The sequence below is a fragment of the Macrobrachium rosenbergii genome, chromosome 14 (assembly GCF_040412425.1).
Source record: "Macrobrachium rosenbergii isolate ZJJX-2024 chromosome 14, ASM4041242v1, whole genome shotgun sequence".
Classification (NCBI taxonomy): domain Eukaryota; kingdom Metazoa; phylum Arthropoda; class Malacostraca; order Decapoda; family Palaemonidae; genus Macrobrachium; species Macrobrachium rosenbergii.
Window position 1 is genome coordinate 25,464,573 of NC_089754.1, and position 19,644 is coordinate 25,484,216.

At 35.3% G+C, this 19,644-nt stretch overlaps 1 protein-coding gene across 3 annotated transcripts in view; it reads right to left on the bottom strand.

Annotated features, from left to right (window-relative positions):
- LOC136845815 (otolith matrix protein OMM-64-like) overlaps positions 1 to 19,644 on the bottom strand; it is a 152,326-nt gene that overhangs the window by 9,891 nt on the left and 122,791 nt on the right. For all 3 annotated transcript variants that reach the window (XM_067116183.1, XM_067116182.1, XM_067116185.1), the window contains exons 2-3: positions 8,656 to 8,839; positions 7,056 to 7,276 (exon numbers count right to left, since the gene is read on the bottom strand). In XM_067116183.1, the coding sequence (XP_066972284.1) occupies positions 7,056 to 7,276; positions 8,656 to 8,839 (405 nt within the window). The remainder of the gene's footprint in view (positions 1 to 7,055; positions 7,277 to 8,655; positions 8,840 to 19,644) is intronic.

Here is a 19,644-nt window from a genome sequence, read left to right on the forward strand (position 1 = left end):
TGAACGAATATTAGGGCTTTAGTTTTCACGTAAGTATGGCGCAAAGTAAAGGCTGGTCAGATGATTATACGAAATAGATGCAAACGCTCCACTTTGCCGTCGCTATTACGATTGTTCTTGCTTTGCCGGAAGACTAACTCCCACATAAATAGCAAAAATCCATTGGATATGACTCAAGGTCACCACGCGACAGTCGGGGCGGTGCGGGCAATCGGATTTCGTATGTAATGTTTTACGATTGTGAATGGGCGTGGGTAGTTTCGCTGTTGTCCAACTTCCTAGCCTGCAAGATTGAATGAAGTTCACTGTAACAGGTTTAGCGAAAATATTTCATAATAATATACTTTACAACTTTATTTTTTACTGCATAAACGCCACCACTTCGTTTCTAAAAGTGCAAAAATAGCGGGAAAGACCCGTATATAATCTAAATGAGGAACCATTCCTTGCTTGGCTGTATTCATATGTGGATGTTCTTGCGCTATACGACATGATATCAAGATTCTTCCATTCAGTTGAAATACCACTTCCACTCCATCACTCACCAGGTCTTTACTTCTTCCTTCTATTACCTCCGATTTATATGATCTTTTCACCAGGTTGTGTCCCCCATTCTTTCTATATGACCGTAGCCGCCTCAAAACCACATTCTTTTTATCATTGCTTCTAAACACCTACATTCTTCACTCTTTCAGTCTTTTGAATGTCGCATATACCATTCAAATAGCTTAACAACCATTTTTCATTTATTCAGATTCAGCATCCACATCTACACTTCATTTTCATAAAAGAGGGTTGCTCGTGAATGCCTTCGTATAAGCCACTCTTGCACTCCATGGGACAGCAAATTTTCTTCCAAATCTTTTGTGTGAACATCTGCTACTTTCCTTGTGTTATCTATTCCGTTACTCATTTTTTCTCTCATATATTCATTGTCCGTTACATTTATTACCAAAATAACCTGTACGAGTCAATTGCTTTCATTCTGTCACCGTCCTTACTAACTTGCACTGCTCTATTTTCTTTTCCTAGTTTCTGCTAGGTCTTAAAGCCTTAACGTATTTCAGACTTAACTAGGTCTTGTTCCTTTTGAAAAGTGCTGAAATTCCTTTTAAATATCCCCAGTATCATCTGCAAATATCAGCAATTCCACACTCTATTCATGACCCTTTTTATCATCACACAACTTTGCACTTATACCTAACTCATTTTGTATTCATAAAGATAATAAATGGCCAATACAGCATAGCACAGTCTTGTCCCTGACATACTTTCGCACCATATCAGCCACTCTCCCATTTACGCGTTTCAAGTGAAGGTTTGTTTGCAACTTGAGAACTTCTAATTACTCTCAGCAAATTATATTCCACACCGTACATATTCGACACCCTCCACATTACATCTTTATCAGTTCAGTCATCAGACATCTATAGGTGGGTGTGAGCCACAAATAACTTTTCCATTCACTTTCAAAATTCTCTCATAAAGGTTTCATCAAAAACACTTGATCTTCACACTTCCTCTTTATTTATACTCCCGGACCGTATTTTCTTTAGTTAGCATCTTTTATTCTGAGAGTCATTTGCTGTTTAATTCTTCTCTGCATTTACTTCCTTCTAAATGATTCTTTTTCTCAAGAACATAATTGCCCAGATTAAACACAGTAGATTCATTCCTTTTCCTCTTTTGTCTCAATTTTTTCTTGACTGCCTTACCCATCCCCTTTTTGTATACATGAATATCATCTCTTCAATTATGCAAATGCACCAAGTATAATCTTTTTCCTTCACATTATCTTCTCTTCTTTGATCCCACTACAGTACTTACTATTTTTTTATCACTTCCTATCACCCTATCCCTTCAAAAACTTTCTGCAGATTCTGACTCCGTCCTAGAATTTTGCATACTCGTAATATACTTCTACATTTCAGTATTTTTAACCATGGCTCCTTTTTATCATCTTTTTCTAATATGTACTTCTCATTTTTTTTATCGAACTTGATTGTTCTCACACATTTATGGCACTTTCTCTCTCCAACTAAACTTTGTATGTCTTTTTTTCTCCACCATCATCTCTTTCCCTAGTAGATGTGTGAACATTTTTCTTTGGAAACCATGCATTCACAACAACATCGCTATATTATACTCATTTCAACCGGTCTCTCTTCATTTTCATTTAATCCAGAAACTGAATACATACCATCTACGCCACTTTTGAGTTTAAATGAGTTTCTTGTTCCACAAACCAATTCATTTTCCCTTCCCGGGCTAAAATACACTTAATACGATATCTGTTAATCCTGCCACAGTCAGTCTTGCACATACAATTGTCAGACTAACAAATATTTATTTGCCATTAAGTGTCGGCAGTTACCAGAGAAGCAAAGTAAAAAAAAATAATATTGATAAAAATAAAATTAAATAAACTAGCACTGATTTTTGGTGCAGCAGTGAAAATACTTAACCCAGTGCAATATATTTTACCTAAGATGAAAGTGATTCGCGGATGTGGAATGGGAAGAAAAACAGAATTCGCGATATCTGCTTGTGAAAAGCACCGAAAAAACTAAATAAGTCGGTTTTGATAATCCTTTTGTTCTTCATTTTCAGCTTCTTAGGCGTGCGTGAAAAATCTCACACTAGAGCAAGTTGCCAAAAACATTTTGGTAAACATCAAACTGGAAACCAACATTAAAACTAACCAAAGTCATGACCTTTCTGTATTAGCAGAACTGTCAGCAAGTCAGGCAGTCGATTAGCTAGCATGCAAAGTGCTTGTCATATTAGATTGCATTTGTTCAACTTACCATGAAAGCATCGACCGCATATGTAAGCATAGAGGGAGAGAGAGAGGAGAGATAAGAGAATATTAGCGCGTTATTTGCTCTCTTACGTTGTCCACATAGTGTTGTTGTTAGCTTGATATACACGTGTCAATAGAAAAGTTATCTAATATGCCTTACAGATATATATTAATAAATTATTAAGGAAAATTGATATGATAAACAATCTACTTGATAAACTACTAGAAACGTAGATATATATAAAGGTTATAGATGCGTGCAGTTTTGTAAATTTGCGATGAAGCCCATCATTTTAGGTGCCTTGAGCAAAAGCCTAACAACAAAAGCATGCAGAGTTTGTTTCACCTTACAAGGGAAAATATGTGGACGCAAAATAAAGGAAGGAGCTCTGATCACGCCCACTGGAATGATTCAAGCTCAACGGCAGCGGTGAGTCTCGATAGAACCGGATTCAGCTCGACAGCTTTCTCCATTGCCGGCAGACATTGCTTTCTTTAACGGAATGTTTGAAACTTTAATACAACAAGTTTTCAAGTGACCTGCAGGTGTTCTTATTTCTGGGGTTGCCTATACGAATTACGTTTTACGAAGCAGTTTAGGTCATGACAGTTCCTAATACACTGGTATCAGGTGTAGTGTGACCTCGTAAGGGGCACGAATCGAAACTAGTGAAATTTGATTTTAAGAAAGAAATATAAAGGGTGGGATGAACTGAAACTTGAATTGGATTAAGAATTGCCGATTTTTTCAGCCTTTTGTCATAAGTATGACTACTTTCCAATATGACGTATTAATGACTGTCAAGCATAATGGACTGTATCAAGTGCGGAATAAATATATGGATGTAGCATTTAAGGCGAAGTGAAAAATTAAAATGGACAAAAAGATATTGCATAACGATAAAACATAGTCAATAAAAAATCAGTTCATACCCTACTGCAAATGCTTTTCAGAATAAAAACGAGAACTTCTTTAGAGAAACGAACAGCGTATGGAAATTATTAACACGGTAGTAGATAATAAAAAATAACAATATTACTGATGACGCAAAACCGATATAGTTGCGGAAATAGTAAAAGACTGTGACATGGTATAATGGTAAAGACAACCAGGGCTCTAAATAAAGCTCCACCGTTGGAGCAGAATTGCCAAAAGATTTTGCAAGCAATCAAGTAATTATCAACCGTAATAAAACTTGGTGATAAGTGAAAGCGATTGAGGGACAAATATGACATTACAGTATATATGTTTTTATGGCAAAAGTCTATTGATTTAACGATATGGTCCGACTGAAGGGGATTAGACGGTGAGCACGAAAATCTGAATATAGCAGCTTTAAGCTCCGGTCACTCTAGTTAGAGAAGTGGTTTCAACTACAACCGAAAATTTAAGTTCAGGCAGTGGTTAAACCAAGTTGTGAATAATCATTACTTCTGAAATGAACAAACGTCCCTTCTTACGTTAGTGACAGAAGGCTAAAGCTATTCAGGGAAAACTAGGTCCCTGTACGATCTATCATTGAAATCTTAGGTCACATGAGTTAGAAATAAGAATTTCTCTACAAAATTGGCAAACGAGGGCTCCGATATATTGAGTTATCTCAGAAGTAAGTATTATCCGAACTTATTAATAAGTATGGATATAATAATATTGGTTGTAGCTCAGTTGAGGAAGAGGGAAAAAAAGAATTGTTGAACTGTAGCGCTGGAATAACGACGAACTTAATTCTGCGTTCCAAGAATTACTTTACTCTAAATGCCCAAAAGCAAAAATAAGCTGATATTCTAAAAAGGTCTTACCATAGTTTTCTTCGTAAGTGTAATAAGAATACGCTGTGTGGCCTACTGTAGGTCCTAACAGAAAGTTCTATTAAAACAGTTGACACAATTATGTATGCAGCCGTGAACGATCACCTCGGGAACACGAATCATTAACTGAGTTTTCCTTTTCAAAATTATCTTCTCCTTGCATCAAAATGTTGGAAACACTTGGTCTCATCCTTCGGAATGCTGGAGCGTCAGAAATTTATTAAACTGAACGCAGCGAACTTGGAGTACGAAACTAAGATGGTGGCTCACTTTCATTAAGAACTAAAGAACTTACTGACCGGCAAAAAACTTGCAATGTATAAAGGGCAACTTATAAAGACCACTGTATGCTATACCTTTGAGATATCAATGTGCAAAAAGAGTTCATCTAATGTACGCCTTTGTATGATGCTCCGAAAAATTTTTTTTATCCGTAACATAACAATGGCAATTGTTTTTAAAAAAAATATTTAATTTGTAAAAGGATATGACTAAATGACAATATACTTTTTAAAATTCTTACTGTGGCGAAAAATTGGTAGCAAGTAACACGGATTTAGATAAACGAGAATGAAAAACAATCCGTTAGGCATTTTTATATGGTTCCAAATTTGCAAATAATGCAAGAGCAATAATAAAAAATAAACTGAAATCTCATCTGAATGAGATTAAAGACGCTAAAAAAGGGAAATAGCAACTGAAGAATCCAAAATGATATTTCGTACATAATAAAACTTAGGTGAACTACACACCGAACCTAAAATCACAACAACAGCCTCTCTTAAACAAAAAACACTTAGACGTAACCTGTCCCAATACGGTCACTGGTTTTATCACTGATCACATACAGTATACATTTAAACCCTGTTGACATAAGAACATGGATCACAATTTGTTTGCGACTTGCATGATCAGCAGTTTAAATGAAAAAAGCAGATAGGATGGCCGAATGAGGTAGCATGCAATGAGGTCATGCCTTGACTACTGAATTCTTTAGTGAAAGGTTTTTCACTGGAAAAATTCTTCAAAATCGTAGTGGTACTAATACAGTTGATGAAAAAAAGTTTAAATTCCTTAAAGCTTTACTACAATTTCGTGTAACTTTCAGACTTTCATTTCTGAGATAATTTTCCATTGGGACAAGAACTCCCAAAATGACTCTCAATCCCGATCGTAACTCATAATTTAAACTTCCGAATACGGGTTGCACAGTAACGGTATTACTCATTTTAGCCCTTATTTCTATAGCCCAGTTTTTTTTTTTTTTTTTTTTTTTGTAGGACTGTTTGGGTTTCACATGTATTTCAGCTCCTTCCTGGGGAAGCCAGTTTTTTTATATAATTTTTAACTTTGAAATCTACTCTTCATTTTTTTTAACAAGGGTCCTGAATCCAATTCCAACTCAAAATTCATCTTCCTGTTGTTCTATCCTGTTTTCTGTCTCTTCAAGGATTAATTGTTTTATGTTTCTTTCTCATAACGTCTTGAATATGCTTTCAAAAATTACTATAACTCTACTCCAAGTGCTTGAAATTTTTCGAAACAAATACTTCTTATAGTGAAAGTATATAAAATCAATGTTCTGAGACTTTCCTTTTCAATCAATATTCTCAACTGTAATTCTGCAGGAAGTACTGTCTTGCTCAAGCTACTTCATCTGCAATTTGCAGAGCTAAAAATTTTCCATTTTTTTTCTTCATTGCTGTTGTCACTAATAAGGAGAGGTCATTCTACTAGCTTGCAATATTTTTCCATCTTTGCTATCCACCTCACTGGGGTTTTGGTACTAACTATTTGATGAACTCACCTGTAAAATAACCCTGTCGCTGTCACATACGATATCTCCCTATTTTCTGGACACAATCGCTCAGTTTTTCTCTTTTTCCTTAAAAGGTGTTAAGATAAACTCTCCTCCTAAAACCTAATGTCTCACCGAATACGTCCTTTACTACCTGAGTCTGCTTCTCTTTGCGACCGCCCATTCTCAAACATGTCACCCCAGATGCTCGTATCTCACTAACATCATCACACACGTGCTTTGAAATTATGACTCTCAAGGAATAATTTTCAAGAGACAATTCTCTAGTCAAGGTCATCTGTTTCTATTGTAATATTTTCGTAGTCAACATTTTTACTTTAGCCTAATTTGTAATTTTACTGTAAATATATTTCGAAAAACTGTTCTTTATGTCAACAGGTTAGAATAGTTTTATTACCTCTCACAGGTACGATGCCCATCAATCACAGCCCGTGCATTTTATTTGATTTAATCTTCTTTAGAAAGAAACCCAAAAACACAGAAATGCGGCAAACTAAACCTGGAAATCATATCAAACCCGCAACAGATCCAAAGGAACAAAACTTGAGATTCATTGAAATGAGAAGAGAAGCTAACTTCATCGGGCTAAGACTGAGTGTGGGAAGATTAAAAGCCGCCGCATACACAAAAGGTACAGTAGGGTGGCCCTTGGTGCTCGGAGGCCTCATCGTTGCACTCAGCCACCGCTCCTGAGAGTCGCTGGATCCTGATCTTATGGACACCACAGAGCTCGTAGGGTCCAGAGGAGGCAGCTCCACTTCTCCTCCATTGGTGACGAGGGGCGGCAGCTTGACTTTCGAAGTGAGAGCCTCTAGTCGCGCTCTACGAGCGCGAATGGCATCTATCTGTAGAAGGATAAGTTATGCAGCCTAAGCGGCGAGGCCCTTGATGTACGCAGGTAGAGTAACCCACAAAGCATATCGGGTATATAGCTATAAAAATCTAGATGTAAGAAATGCATGCTTCATTCGGGTAAGTCTAAAGCACATTCATGCCTGAAAAGTTAAGATAAAATGAGGAACTATCTACTTTGGACTAAACTATGAGTGAAATCACTTGAGTGAATGAGAGGCTGGTTAAGCAGATCAGTGAATGAAATATTCCTAGGAAAACGATACCACTCGTCATGAGGGACACCTTAAAGAGTAAGGACCTCTCGGGAAGACGGTCGGAGTACCAATTCTCAAGAAGATTCTCATACTGTCCTCTGACACAGAATTCTTCTTGGTGGCAGTCAAAACAGAAGTTCTGACTGGCAGCAGTCTAACATGTCGTCTCTGTATGGTGTGTGAGAAAATTCTGTCCTCATGTGGGCTCAAGGAAGTGTCGGTTTTCTTTATGAAACCTTCAATGCCTTAATCATTCTATGTATTTCTTTAGTATTTGCGAGAATAATGATGTCTGCGTCCTTCATCCAGGGACCAGGATGCAGAAACTGCTACCAGGCTAAACTTCATAATAAGGAAACGAAATTTAGTCAACTAGGTTACTACTGAATACTCTGTAATACAGGATTTCATTAATTCCATGACTTTATGTGTGAATTATAATATGAAGACTCCTCGGATAATGCCTAATACTTTGAGGTAAAGCAACGAAATGGTAAAATCATCCTCACCTAGTACAGGGTATATCAACGATATTACAAAGGAAACAGTCGTTGAGGATACTAATTTGGGCAAAGCGATTTTAGCTCACTATTGATTTGCTGTTAAAGCAGCTTAGTATTGTATTCACTCGTGTCCCTTCAAGAGTTTCGTACATTAAGCTAAGGAGCACTTGTCACTGTCAAGTGTCCTTTACTAAAGGGCATTCATGAAAGTCTGAAGAAAAGGATATCTTTTTTTTTTTTTAAATCTTTTCAGTATTCTGGGTTCTCTATTCGATATAAATTCCTTTGCTGTGACGTGAACAAGCTGAGACTTCTCTACAGAGCAACGAATCAGGAGTAATCAAATGTTCTATTAAGTATAATTACAGTTTGCAATGTAAGCTAAAAGAAAACACAGGGAGAACTTCGTTATTTTTTCTCTGAGTAAACCGGGAATCAAAGACCCTTCCGGGTAAAAAGTCTCTGTTTACTATGCATACTGCGAAGGATGACTTTTCTTGATTATCGAAAGCATTGCAAATAGTAATAAAAAAAAATCATCGCTGGAACTGACTACTAAAAATCCTCCTTGTATTCGCAACTCACACTCATGTTTCTAGGACGACTCATTACCGAATTCCCTCCAGGTGGCGGTGAGTAAGCGAATCCATGAGGCCTTGGCGGAGTCATGACCCTGAACTGATTCACAGGGACGTAGGGCCTGCCCGAAGGCTCTCCGAGGAAGGGGATGTCGTTGAAGAAAGTCTCTGAGTTCATGTTGTTCATGGTGTCGCCTTTCTTCCGTCGCTCATTACGTCTGGAAAGAAGAGACCTCGGTTGTCATGGATCAGAAATAACTCGGTGGCCACTTGTTAATAAGAAATCAGTTGTGCAATATGATCTAGTACAGTTAAGGTTATTGATGTAGTACAATTAAGTTTACTGATGTGGTACAATTAAGTTTAAAATTGAAAAGACAACAGATACTTTAATGTAAAATGATAATAAAATATGCTATTACTTGAATTATTTTCAACAGAAACGAGAGAACGCATCAGGTCTGTAGTTTTCATCTTAAAAACCTAGTTTTAACTCTGAAATAATCGTCATAAATAAGGAGGGAAACATATTCTTATAAAGTACATGCAAGCGACAATAAAAACCATTAGCAATAAAGCAGAATATTGCTGTTTCAAGATGAAAAATAGCATAGCTCACGATTCCTCCACCTGGGCAAACACTAGTGTTTACCGGGAAGATAATCACAAACCACTTAGCCTATATTGATATTTCATACCATAAAGGTAATTTAGAACATGGACAGTTATATTCCTTGAGGTAAAGAAGAGTGCTTATGGCAATCATTGAAGACTGCAGCCTGTCAGTTCTAATAGGTCAAATGGAGGCCTTTACATAAAACAGCCTAATCTCTCAATGAACACAAACGAAGAAAAAATCTCCCTCTCATATTACCCATAGAATTAATCCTTCCCTGACATTGCCGTTAAGTTGAGAAGTGCATTTAGCCTGCTCTGTCAGAACGACCTATCTAATAGAAATACGGAAAACTTTCGCGTGACATAATATTGAGACAAGGATTTTAAACATCTGATGAAAAAGAAAGTCTCTGGCACTGAAGCGACTTTCTGCCCACGCGCAGGAGGATAAAGCTCTGGCACTGAGGGACATCAGGAACCTTGTAATAGGGAAAACGAATGAAAGATCCTCTGTGGAAATTGAATTACATGAAATGCCAGGACTTATTGTATTGGCATTTCGTGGCACTGTGCAATGAAAATCTGGTTCATTTTACTAATCCAGGTTTATATCATGTAACATCAAAGGTTCAGGTTGAGCGAACTAAAGATCTTTGCGTTAGAAAAAATACATATAATTTTTAAACTACGAGGAATACCAATTGATTATGGATCACGAAGCATTTTTTTTCTACAAGCATCAGGAAAGTCTGTTTTTGGGTGATTGTTAAGTTGCAAATCATCTAGCTTCTTCTGGATGTAACTTAGGAACAGAGGCTGGAACAACGATCTCTCTGTTAATGGGAATGTTGTCTTGTATACTCTCGTGCCAACAAAGTTTCATGATAATATTTCCAGTCAACTCTGCTTTATTCTGCACGCAATCGAAAGCAAAAACAAATAAACAAGCTTACAAGAATGTGATGCACTTTTGGGTAGGTTACAAAGGAATGTGAAGGTCAGTGGTTGTGACAAAGGAGCTTTGGAGCTTCGTGAAGTATTATCATTATCTAGAAATGATAATAGATATTTTTGTCAATAGAAATACAAACTGTCGGCTTTGTATAATTCACGATATGATTCAGAACAAAACACATAAAAAAAAACTTCTTGCGCTGTAGCGTACAGCTGGAGTGTTTGGTAAATGCATTGTAGGGCATCGATCGCATATACCGGTGAAATATTTAAAACGGCTAAGGCACGATGATCACATATTTCGGTGAAGGTCAGTGATGATAACGCACAAAAAGATCCCACTCATGAACATCAAGTTTCACTGTCAGTCAAATTCAAGCAGATAATTTGCATATTGACATTTATAAGAATTTGCCCTTGTTCACCAGAATTCAAGAGAACGAAGCTTTTGTTTTTAGAACATTGCGAGAATGTCAGGTATGGTTTTTTTTTGCTTTGTTCCTTTAAACGTTCTAGATGTTACCGGTTTCAGGACTTTGAGTTTTAAGATGGTGGGCAAGGAAAGACTGGCTTCAAGTATACGGGTCATGGATATTCCCGACAAGAAACTAAATCATACTTTTCAGGAACCGTCATGGACACTTAGTCAAGGAATCTTAGATTTATTTGTTTAAATTTACTTCCTTTACAAGTGAAAGACAACTGTAATGGTGTAGCCTACAGCTGCAATAACCTCTTAGTTGCGTGTAACTTAAAAATAGGTCAGTTCTGTTGTCTGGATTCTTTAATTTGCATATTAGATTTACAGGCTTCATAATAATTTCATGGCTTCTATATAAAGTCACGCCCACACGTCTAAAAGAACAAATTTCTATTTTCAACGGAATTTTGGATCTAGTTCTTGTAATTCCTTCGAAAGCAACTGCGATTTTATTTTGTCGTTGAAACATCAGCATTCCTTACCCAGTTTTTTTTAAGCACTCCAAATATGGTAGTCATTTACCCTCTGAGTCCCCAAAATGACCATTTTATCTAAGGAAGATTTTTCGTTTATCCATGCAAGCATATTTTAAGAAATGGCACCCCAGTTGAGTAACCGAATCCGACCTGTGCCAAAGTAAGCCCACACAAGGTAGCATGGGTCTATCATATAGTTGTCTGAAGAGCGATACTGTAGTACCACAGAGTACCATATCCTTATTTCCTTAGGTTTCCGTTTCAAGATACTCAGTTCTTTTCATATAACAGTTACACACACACACACTATATATATATATATATATATATATATATATATATATATATATATATATATATATATATATATATATATATATATATATATATATGTTACCCAATCTGTGAAATTGCCCATTTCATGAAGTGGGCTAACCACTTGCCCATTTCATGAAGTGAGCAAACCACTTGCCCAGTTCATGAAATGGGCAAAACTTAGCCCACTTCATGAAATGGGCAATGAACCTTTTACCCATTTCATGAAATGGGCAGCCATGATGCATGAAAATATATCTTTGGTACAAAAAGAACCTTTTTATATATATGAATCTCGCGCTGCTGCTCCAAGATCAAATCTTTCTGCACTTCAATGTCATACAATATTATTCAGAGAAATTCAAATAAACGATCGTTATAACGACCATTAAAGTATTTGTGCAGGAAGGCAGAAAAACTAACCAACACGAAAGGACTTTACTTAATGAAACAAGCTACTTTAAACACAACTTAGTGAAAGAAATATTACTAAAACTGAACAGCAATAAATACGGACATACACAAACTGGTTATATATTTTTTTTCTTAGTATTGGGGTCAAAATAAGGAAAACTAGTACAAATTATTGTAAGTTGAAAAAAAACTTTTAATAAAATAAAATACAATTTTTTTAAACAGCTGTTTTAATCATTAAAAATATAGACAAATTTCACGTCTATGTAAGCAATGGTCATACATATCAAACAAATTTACAGTAATTATTTGTCAATATTGTCACATGATTTGTGGCTGTGGCAAGCACTGTTGCATCGAAGGCTAGCTTTCAAACAAGAACCTGACAAGCAATTGCTCCTGCAAAGACATCTCTGGTATCCTTGGCCACCACACACACTTCCTGCTCGAACTAGTTCGCGAATACTTAACTGTTGTTTGGGGATATTTTCAGGCAAAAGTCCGTTGTACTGAACAAATTGAATTGATTTCTGGCAAGTTTACCATTGATAATTCCACTTTTTGTGCCAATCACATAACCACTGTCTTCAACTGCTAATACAACACCTACTATGTTAGGGGGGTCTCCTTTACTACGGTCAAATTGAGACACCGGTACAGACACATTGTCTCCAACATCAACTGCTCGCATTGATCTAGTGCTGCGTGCTAACATTCGTTGAGCTTGCTTTTGAAGACCATACTCAGCTTCCTTTCTTGCCTGTTTTGCTGGATAAAGTACTTCGGTTGAGATATTTTCTTGTTCCATAGCAGGTTGCTGCTGAGAGTCTGCAACTGGATGTGGTTCACGTTCACATTCAGGGTCTACTGATATTAGGTCATCCCGAGCTGAATCTCCGGTAAGTGGAACTTCTATAAGCCTTTCAAGTTCTTCTTCTTCAATACCAGACGATATTTTGCTGATGAATGCATCTGGTGAATTTGACTTAAGACTACATCTTGGCTTGTTGACAGTGAGCGCTTGATAGGGAGTCATCTTGATTGCCTCATGATATGAACTGTTCATGGCCCACTGAACAAAAAACGGACACCATAACTCCATTTAGCACAATTATTGTCTCTTATCCATGCCATGAGCTTGAGTTTCATATCCCCATTACCTCTTTCAATAGATCCCTGACTCTGGGGATGCCGAGGACGCCCATTTACTAAGATGAGTTCAGGCCATAGTGAGGCAAGTTCTTGGATCACTTCAGCTGTAAATTCACGTCCATTGTCAGACTGAAGGATGTGTGGAGCACCTATATCCAAGATGAAAAGAAGTTCATTGGCAAACTCAGCTGCTGTCTTTGATTTCAGGGGACGAATCACATGAAACTTCGTTAGATACTCCATATAGTGCTGAATAAAGCGATAACTTCCATCCTTCATAGTCTGCATGTCGACCAGATCTACTTGTCCTCTTTCATTGAGATCTCTTACGGACAGTGGTCTGACTACAACTCCTGCTGCCGTTTCTTTTCTGCGACGCTTTTCAACACAGCGCTCACAATGCACGATATATAGTGACACAATTGATCTTGGAATATTTCCATATTGTTCACACACCTTCTTGTAAGTCTTCTTTTCGCCACCATGGCCGGTGTTAAGATGGGCTTGTTGGATAATTCCTGTGACTGATTCTTTAGTTGCCATATATTTTCCATTCTTCTTTTTAACTGTTTCTATTTCACCAAAGGAGGCAATCTGAAAAGTTTGCAAGATGTGGTAGTATTCTCTTTTAAGCGTCTGTCCAGTCTTTCCTCTCTTCAAAACGGCAATTACAGTCTTCTCATATTCAGTAGACCACAAGGCAGCACAACTTGCTATTTGTTCTTCCATGACTAAAGCTTGAAGGGGTTATACAAGATACTTTGAAAATGCCATCATATATTATGTTAAAAGTGTTTGTATTACAACACTTAATAAAAAGACTTTAAAACAACTTTTCTGGTTTAACAACTAGTTTGGAACAAATTTTAAGATTCATCCATGAAACTGCCCATTTCATGAAGTGGGCTAACCACTTGCCCATTTCATGAACTGGGCAAGTGGTTTGCCTCACTTCATGAAATGGGCAAAGTGGTTAGCCCACTTCATGAAATGGGCAATTTCACAGATTGGGTGTAACATATATATATATATATATATATATATATATATATATATATATACATATACATACATACATATATATATATGTATATATATAAGAACCAAAGAGAAGTACATTTTTATATCATTGTAACCAATGCCGTTATATTCTCTTGTGGTGACTGGTGATATATTATTCTATCGGCAAGCATATGCTTTTGAAGAAATATATTGAAAATAACGAAAATCTTGTGATATCTTTCCCCAAACCTAAAAACCCAGTTTCACAATCAACACTAATCTCTGATAAAAAATGTTGAGTGATCGAAGCCTTTACATAATTTAACACCCCAGAATATTTCATTTCTGTAGACGTGGTTAATAATTTAATATTATTCTTGCTCAACCACTATCATTGGTTGCCTCAAGGTTGTGTCGCTTGTTTATTTGGGGACTTGGTGAATTACATGTAAAAATCAGTTATATTTCTCAGGTGAGACTATTTGTTCTCTTCTGTCTATCGATGTTTATTTGTGGGTCAAGTCTGGGATAACCTTGTGGAGTAGACAGTTCTTTCTGTGTCATATAATAATAATAATAATAATAATAATAATAATAATAATAATAAAATTTTCTCAAACGTGCTCATCGAAAAGCCTAATAAATCAGACATTCCATCAGTGAGCGGCCGGTAAATTGTCGAATGGAATGTGACCTAGTACGACTTGCGCACGGAAACCTCGTAATATCACCCAGAGAGTTCTGGATGGCGTGTGTTCTGTTTCGTGGTATAGATTTTTATCTTGAGGCAAACAGGTGTACATAAACACACATACGTAACAATATATTCAGCTTCAGAGCAGGACAAGATGGCGATCATTAGTTCATTAGAGTTTTTCTGTCGAACTGCAAAGCCGTTTCTTTGCAAAATGCTTTGCGGGTTTCAACGCTCCTTTGTACGTATCTGCAAAAGCATTACCGGTATCGTTGGTACGTTGCCACCTCACACAAAATTTATTGCGCCATTTGGTTCCACCTTCCACGCACTCTCTACCTTCTTACACTCCGGTTCCTTTATCATCCTATAGTTTTCGTCTAGTCTGTTAATGCCCGCGTCTTAATCAGCAAGTCTTCTATTCTTTTAGCATTCCATTCACTTTTAATACTTCACATGGACTCCCTGTGCATCTATTCGCTTTAATGACTTGTACCCTTTCATTTCTTTGATTCACAGCCATCCCTAACATTTCTTTTCCATAAAACAATCTCGGTATAACAATCCCTACGTCCAAATCTTCGCCCTCCTCCTTTGAAACTATGCTGCACAATGTTTGCAGAACCCGCGGCTATTTTTGCCTTACATATTCAGTTAATAAAGTTGCTACTCCTCTCTTTCTTCCATCCTTCATCTGTTCCCAGTTATAAACCAGTTCGATTCTCGCATCATTGACACTTAATCCCATCGCATCATCTTACTGATTTCCTAATACTCTCAAAGTTTGCCTTCTCTCCAATCTCTCGTCTCCTACAAACAATGCCATTTCAACTATCCATCTCTCTCTCTCTCTCTCTCTCTCTCTCTCTCTCTCTCTCTCTCTCTCTATATATATATATATATATATATATATATATATATCTCGTCTCCATTCGCAAAACCTAACTGTTACATTTTCCACTTTCCTAACTTCCTCACATCCTAAAGAACCGTAGATAAATGATCCTTATTTCCGACCAGCTTCGAACTAACCACCTGAACTTTCACTTGAAGGAAATACACTGTACAGTGGTGCAATGTATCGAAGGACAAGAATATTGAATTCCACACAAAACCAATTATTTTCGTCTTTATAGACTCACACGAGTTCCTGTCCCTATAAAAACCATTTAATTGTCCTTGACCAACTACCCCCCTCATGAAACACCCTGAAGGTTTTCGTATTTGCTGCGTGATGACTTTTCCATTTGTTCTCAAACCTTCCGTGAGTAGGGTTCATAATAAATGCTGATTTACGCAATATATTTTTTTCGTCTGAAACTATAATGCACCTTCGAATATATATATATATATATATATATATATATATATATAATATATATATATATATATATATATATATATATATATATATATATATATATATATATATATGTATATATATATATATATATATATATATATATATATATATATATATATATATATATATATATATATATATATATATAATTACATGCATACACGTGAATACCCACATGTAAACACACCACACATACATTTCCATTTATATACACATTTATGTATATATATATATATATATATATATATATATATATATATATATATATATATATATATATATATATATATATATGTGTGTGTGTGTGTGTTTGTGTACATGTGTGTCATCCATGTGGTTATCCATGCAAGTAACATGAATTCTAATTCTGGAAGCCAGACGACAAGAAGTTGACTGAAAAATAAGACATAAGTTCAAAATCTGAAAATGAATATATTTTAGACAGGATAAATCTTTGTCCTGAACCCCTTATCGATATAATTATTATGAATACATGTAACCGTATGCATGTTCGCGCACGCATGTGTGCGCGCTCGCTCACGGTGGAATTCATGTACGTATTTTGTATTCTTACAGTTGCTATGCGACGGAAGAATAATGGTCGTAAAGGAAAAAAATAAAACTGAACCCATCGATTTCGTTGTAAAAGCTTGAGCTGTCAGTTTAGTGCAGGCGTGGTCTTTTTTGTGCACAGTCGTGAAGACCATGCTTTGTGACCTGGATGGGGCCCAAATAACCTCCCTGAGTCTGGTAAAAAAAAAAACATTCCCATGATATGCCGGTGATGTTCTTACAAATTCTTCCCCTGGTAAGAACCGTATAAAAGGTATATGATCCGCACCTCAGGGTAAAGATAAAGTCGAGACGATTAAAAAAATTAATTTTCTAAAGATAAAGTCGAGACGATTAAAAGAAATTAATTTTGAAAGTACTCGTCTTTTGACGCGTTTAAGAAAGGCCATTTTTTTTTGACGAATCATCAGACGGGTATAGCTCTCCACCTATAGCAGCGATCATCGGTGTTGGTGCTGATAGGTCTCTTATGTCGGTCTGATATCGGAGTATGTAAAGATTTCATTGAACTAAACATGATAACACACTTTTATATTTTTCTGTTTTCATTCTTTCCAGTTTCTGCAGAGGCTGGTAGAATATGTGGGGAAGTTCCATAAAACAGTTCTCCCGTATTCAACAGATTTTCATAATTCCCCATAAAAATTGTTAAAGGGATACATTTCTAAATGACAATAAGATAAAATATTTGTTTCATGAATATATATATATATATATATATATATATATATATATATATATATATATATATATATATATATATATATATATATATATATATATATATATATATATATATATATATATATATATATACTGTATATATTCATGAAACAAATATTTTATCTTATTGTCATTTAGAAATGTATCCCTTAACAATTTTTATGGGGAATTATAAAATCTGTTGAATACGGAGAACTGTTTTATGGAACTTCCTCATATTCCACCAGCCTCTGCAGAAACTGGAAAGAATGAAAACAGAAAAAATATAAAAGTGTGTTATCATGTTTAGTTCAATGAAATCTTAACATACTCCGATATCAGACCGACATAAGAGACCTATCAGCACCAACACCGATGATTGCTGCTATAGGTGGGGAGCTATACCCGTCTGATGATTCGTCAAAAAAATGGCTCTTCTTAAACGCGTCAAAAGACGAGTACTTTCAAAATTAATTTCTTTTAATCGTCTCGACTTTATCTTTTAGAAAATTAATTTTTTTAATCGTCTCGACTTTATCTTTACTTCTGAGGTGCGGATCATATACCTTTTATACGGTTCTTACTAGGAAGAATTTGTAAGAACATCACCAGCATATCATGGGAATATATATATATATATATATATATATATATATATATATATATATATATATATATATATATATATATATATATATATATATATTGTCAAAAGTCTGATTCCCTCGATAAAAACTTTACCAATTATCATTTTTAAAACCTTGAATTTCTGTAACAGAAACAAATTTGTTCGAAAAATTAAGTCTCTTTCTACGGAACAACCAGTAACTTGCCACGGAAAGAAGAAAAGAATTAAGATTCTAACAGCAAATAAATATCCTAATTCTAAGAACAAGTCATAATGAAGGTCATATGTCAGCTGGAAATGTGAACCGAATAAATCATCTTAATGAACGTGAATTAGCCTTTTTACAAAGTCTGTTATCTTGTATCTTGCGACTGTGATCGTTCAATTTGATTAGCCAGGTTTGAGTAACAAGGCAAAGGCAGTCTACACAAAGAACAGCGATCGATCAACACAAGCTGAAGCCTTTGGGCACACACACAAACGCACACACACATACTAGCGAATAAATAAATATATATATATATATATATATATATATATATATATATATATGTATTTATATACACATATATATGTGTGTGTTATGCATATGTATGCATATATATACATACACACACACACACACATATATATATATATATATATATATATACATATATACATATATATATATATATATATATATATATATATATATATATATATATATATATATATATATATATATATATGTAATTCCCTTGACAGGAGTATTACCAAACAGCGCTGCCTTCGGATCGTATTTTACATGGCTTGCCTATACATAGTAATGGTTTAATTCATTTAAACCACAACATAGCCAGTCATTCCTTCTTGGTCATACGGTGAAGCTACTGTTTAACCTTTCTGACCGGTCGAACAGTATCGTAAGAAATGTTATATATATATATATATATATATATATATATATATATATATATATATATATATATATACATATACATATACATACACGTATGTATTTACAAATATATATATACATATATATGTGTATATATACATGTACATATATACTGTATACATATATGTATATACAGTATATGCGTATGTATATATGTATATATACATATAAACACACACACACACACATCCTTCGTGATGTATACTTTGAGCTTCAGCTCTGGCCCTTATATGTATATATATATATATATATATATATATATATATATATATATATATATATATATATATATATATATATATATTCATATTATGGAAGCTCCAGTGTTAGTGTATTGGCCAAATTATCAAAACAGGTGTCACATTTACTGGCTTGCTTCAGTATAAAAATCATTAGAAGGCATCGCACCTTTCACTACTCGTATTCCTCTGGAGTAGAGTCATTCTTTTTATTCGTACAAACATTTGATCAACACAACTGAAAGTTAACATAACCGTGTTTTCGAAAACGGCCTCAAATTTACGCACTGTAAAAATTGATGTTTTGTCACTTATTAGAAAAACAATATCCTGTTTTTCAGACCTGTTTTGCTCTTGCTCTGTACTCAGCTGAACTGAGAAACTATAAGTAAATAAGATACAGAAGGAAACGTAGGTCAGGTATTATTATAAGCTTGTCTTTGACTAATACAGATATTTTTTCTGTTATCTT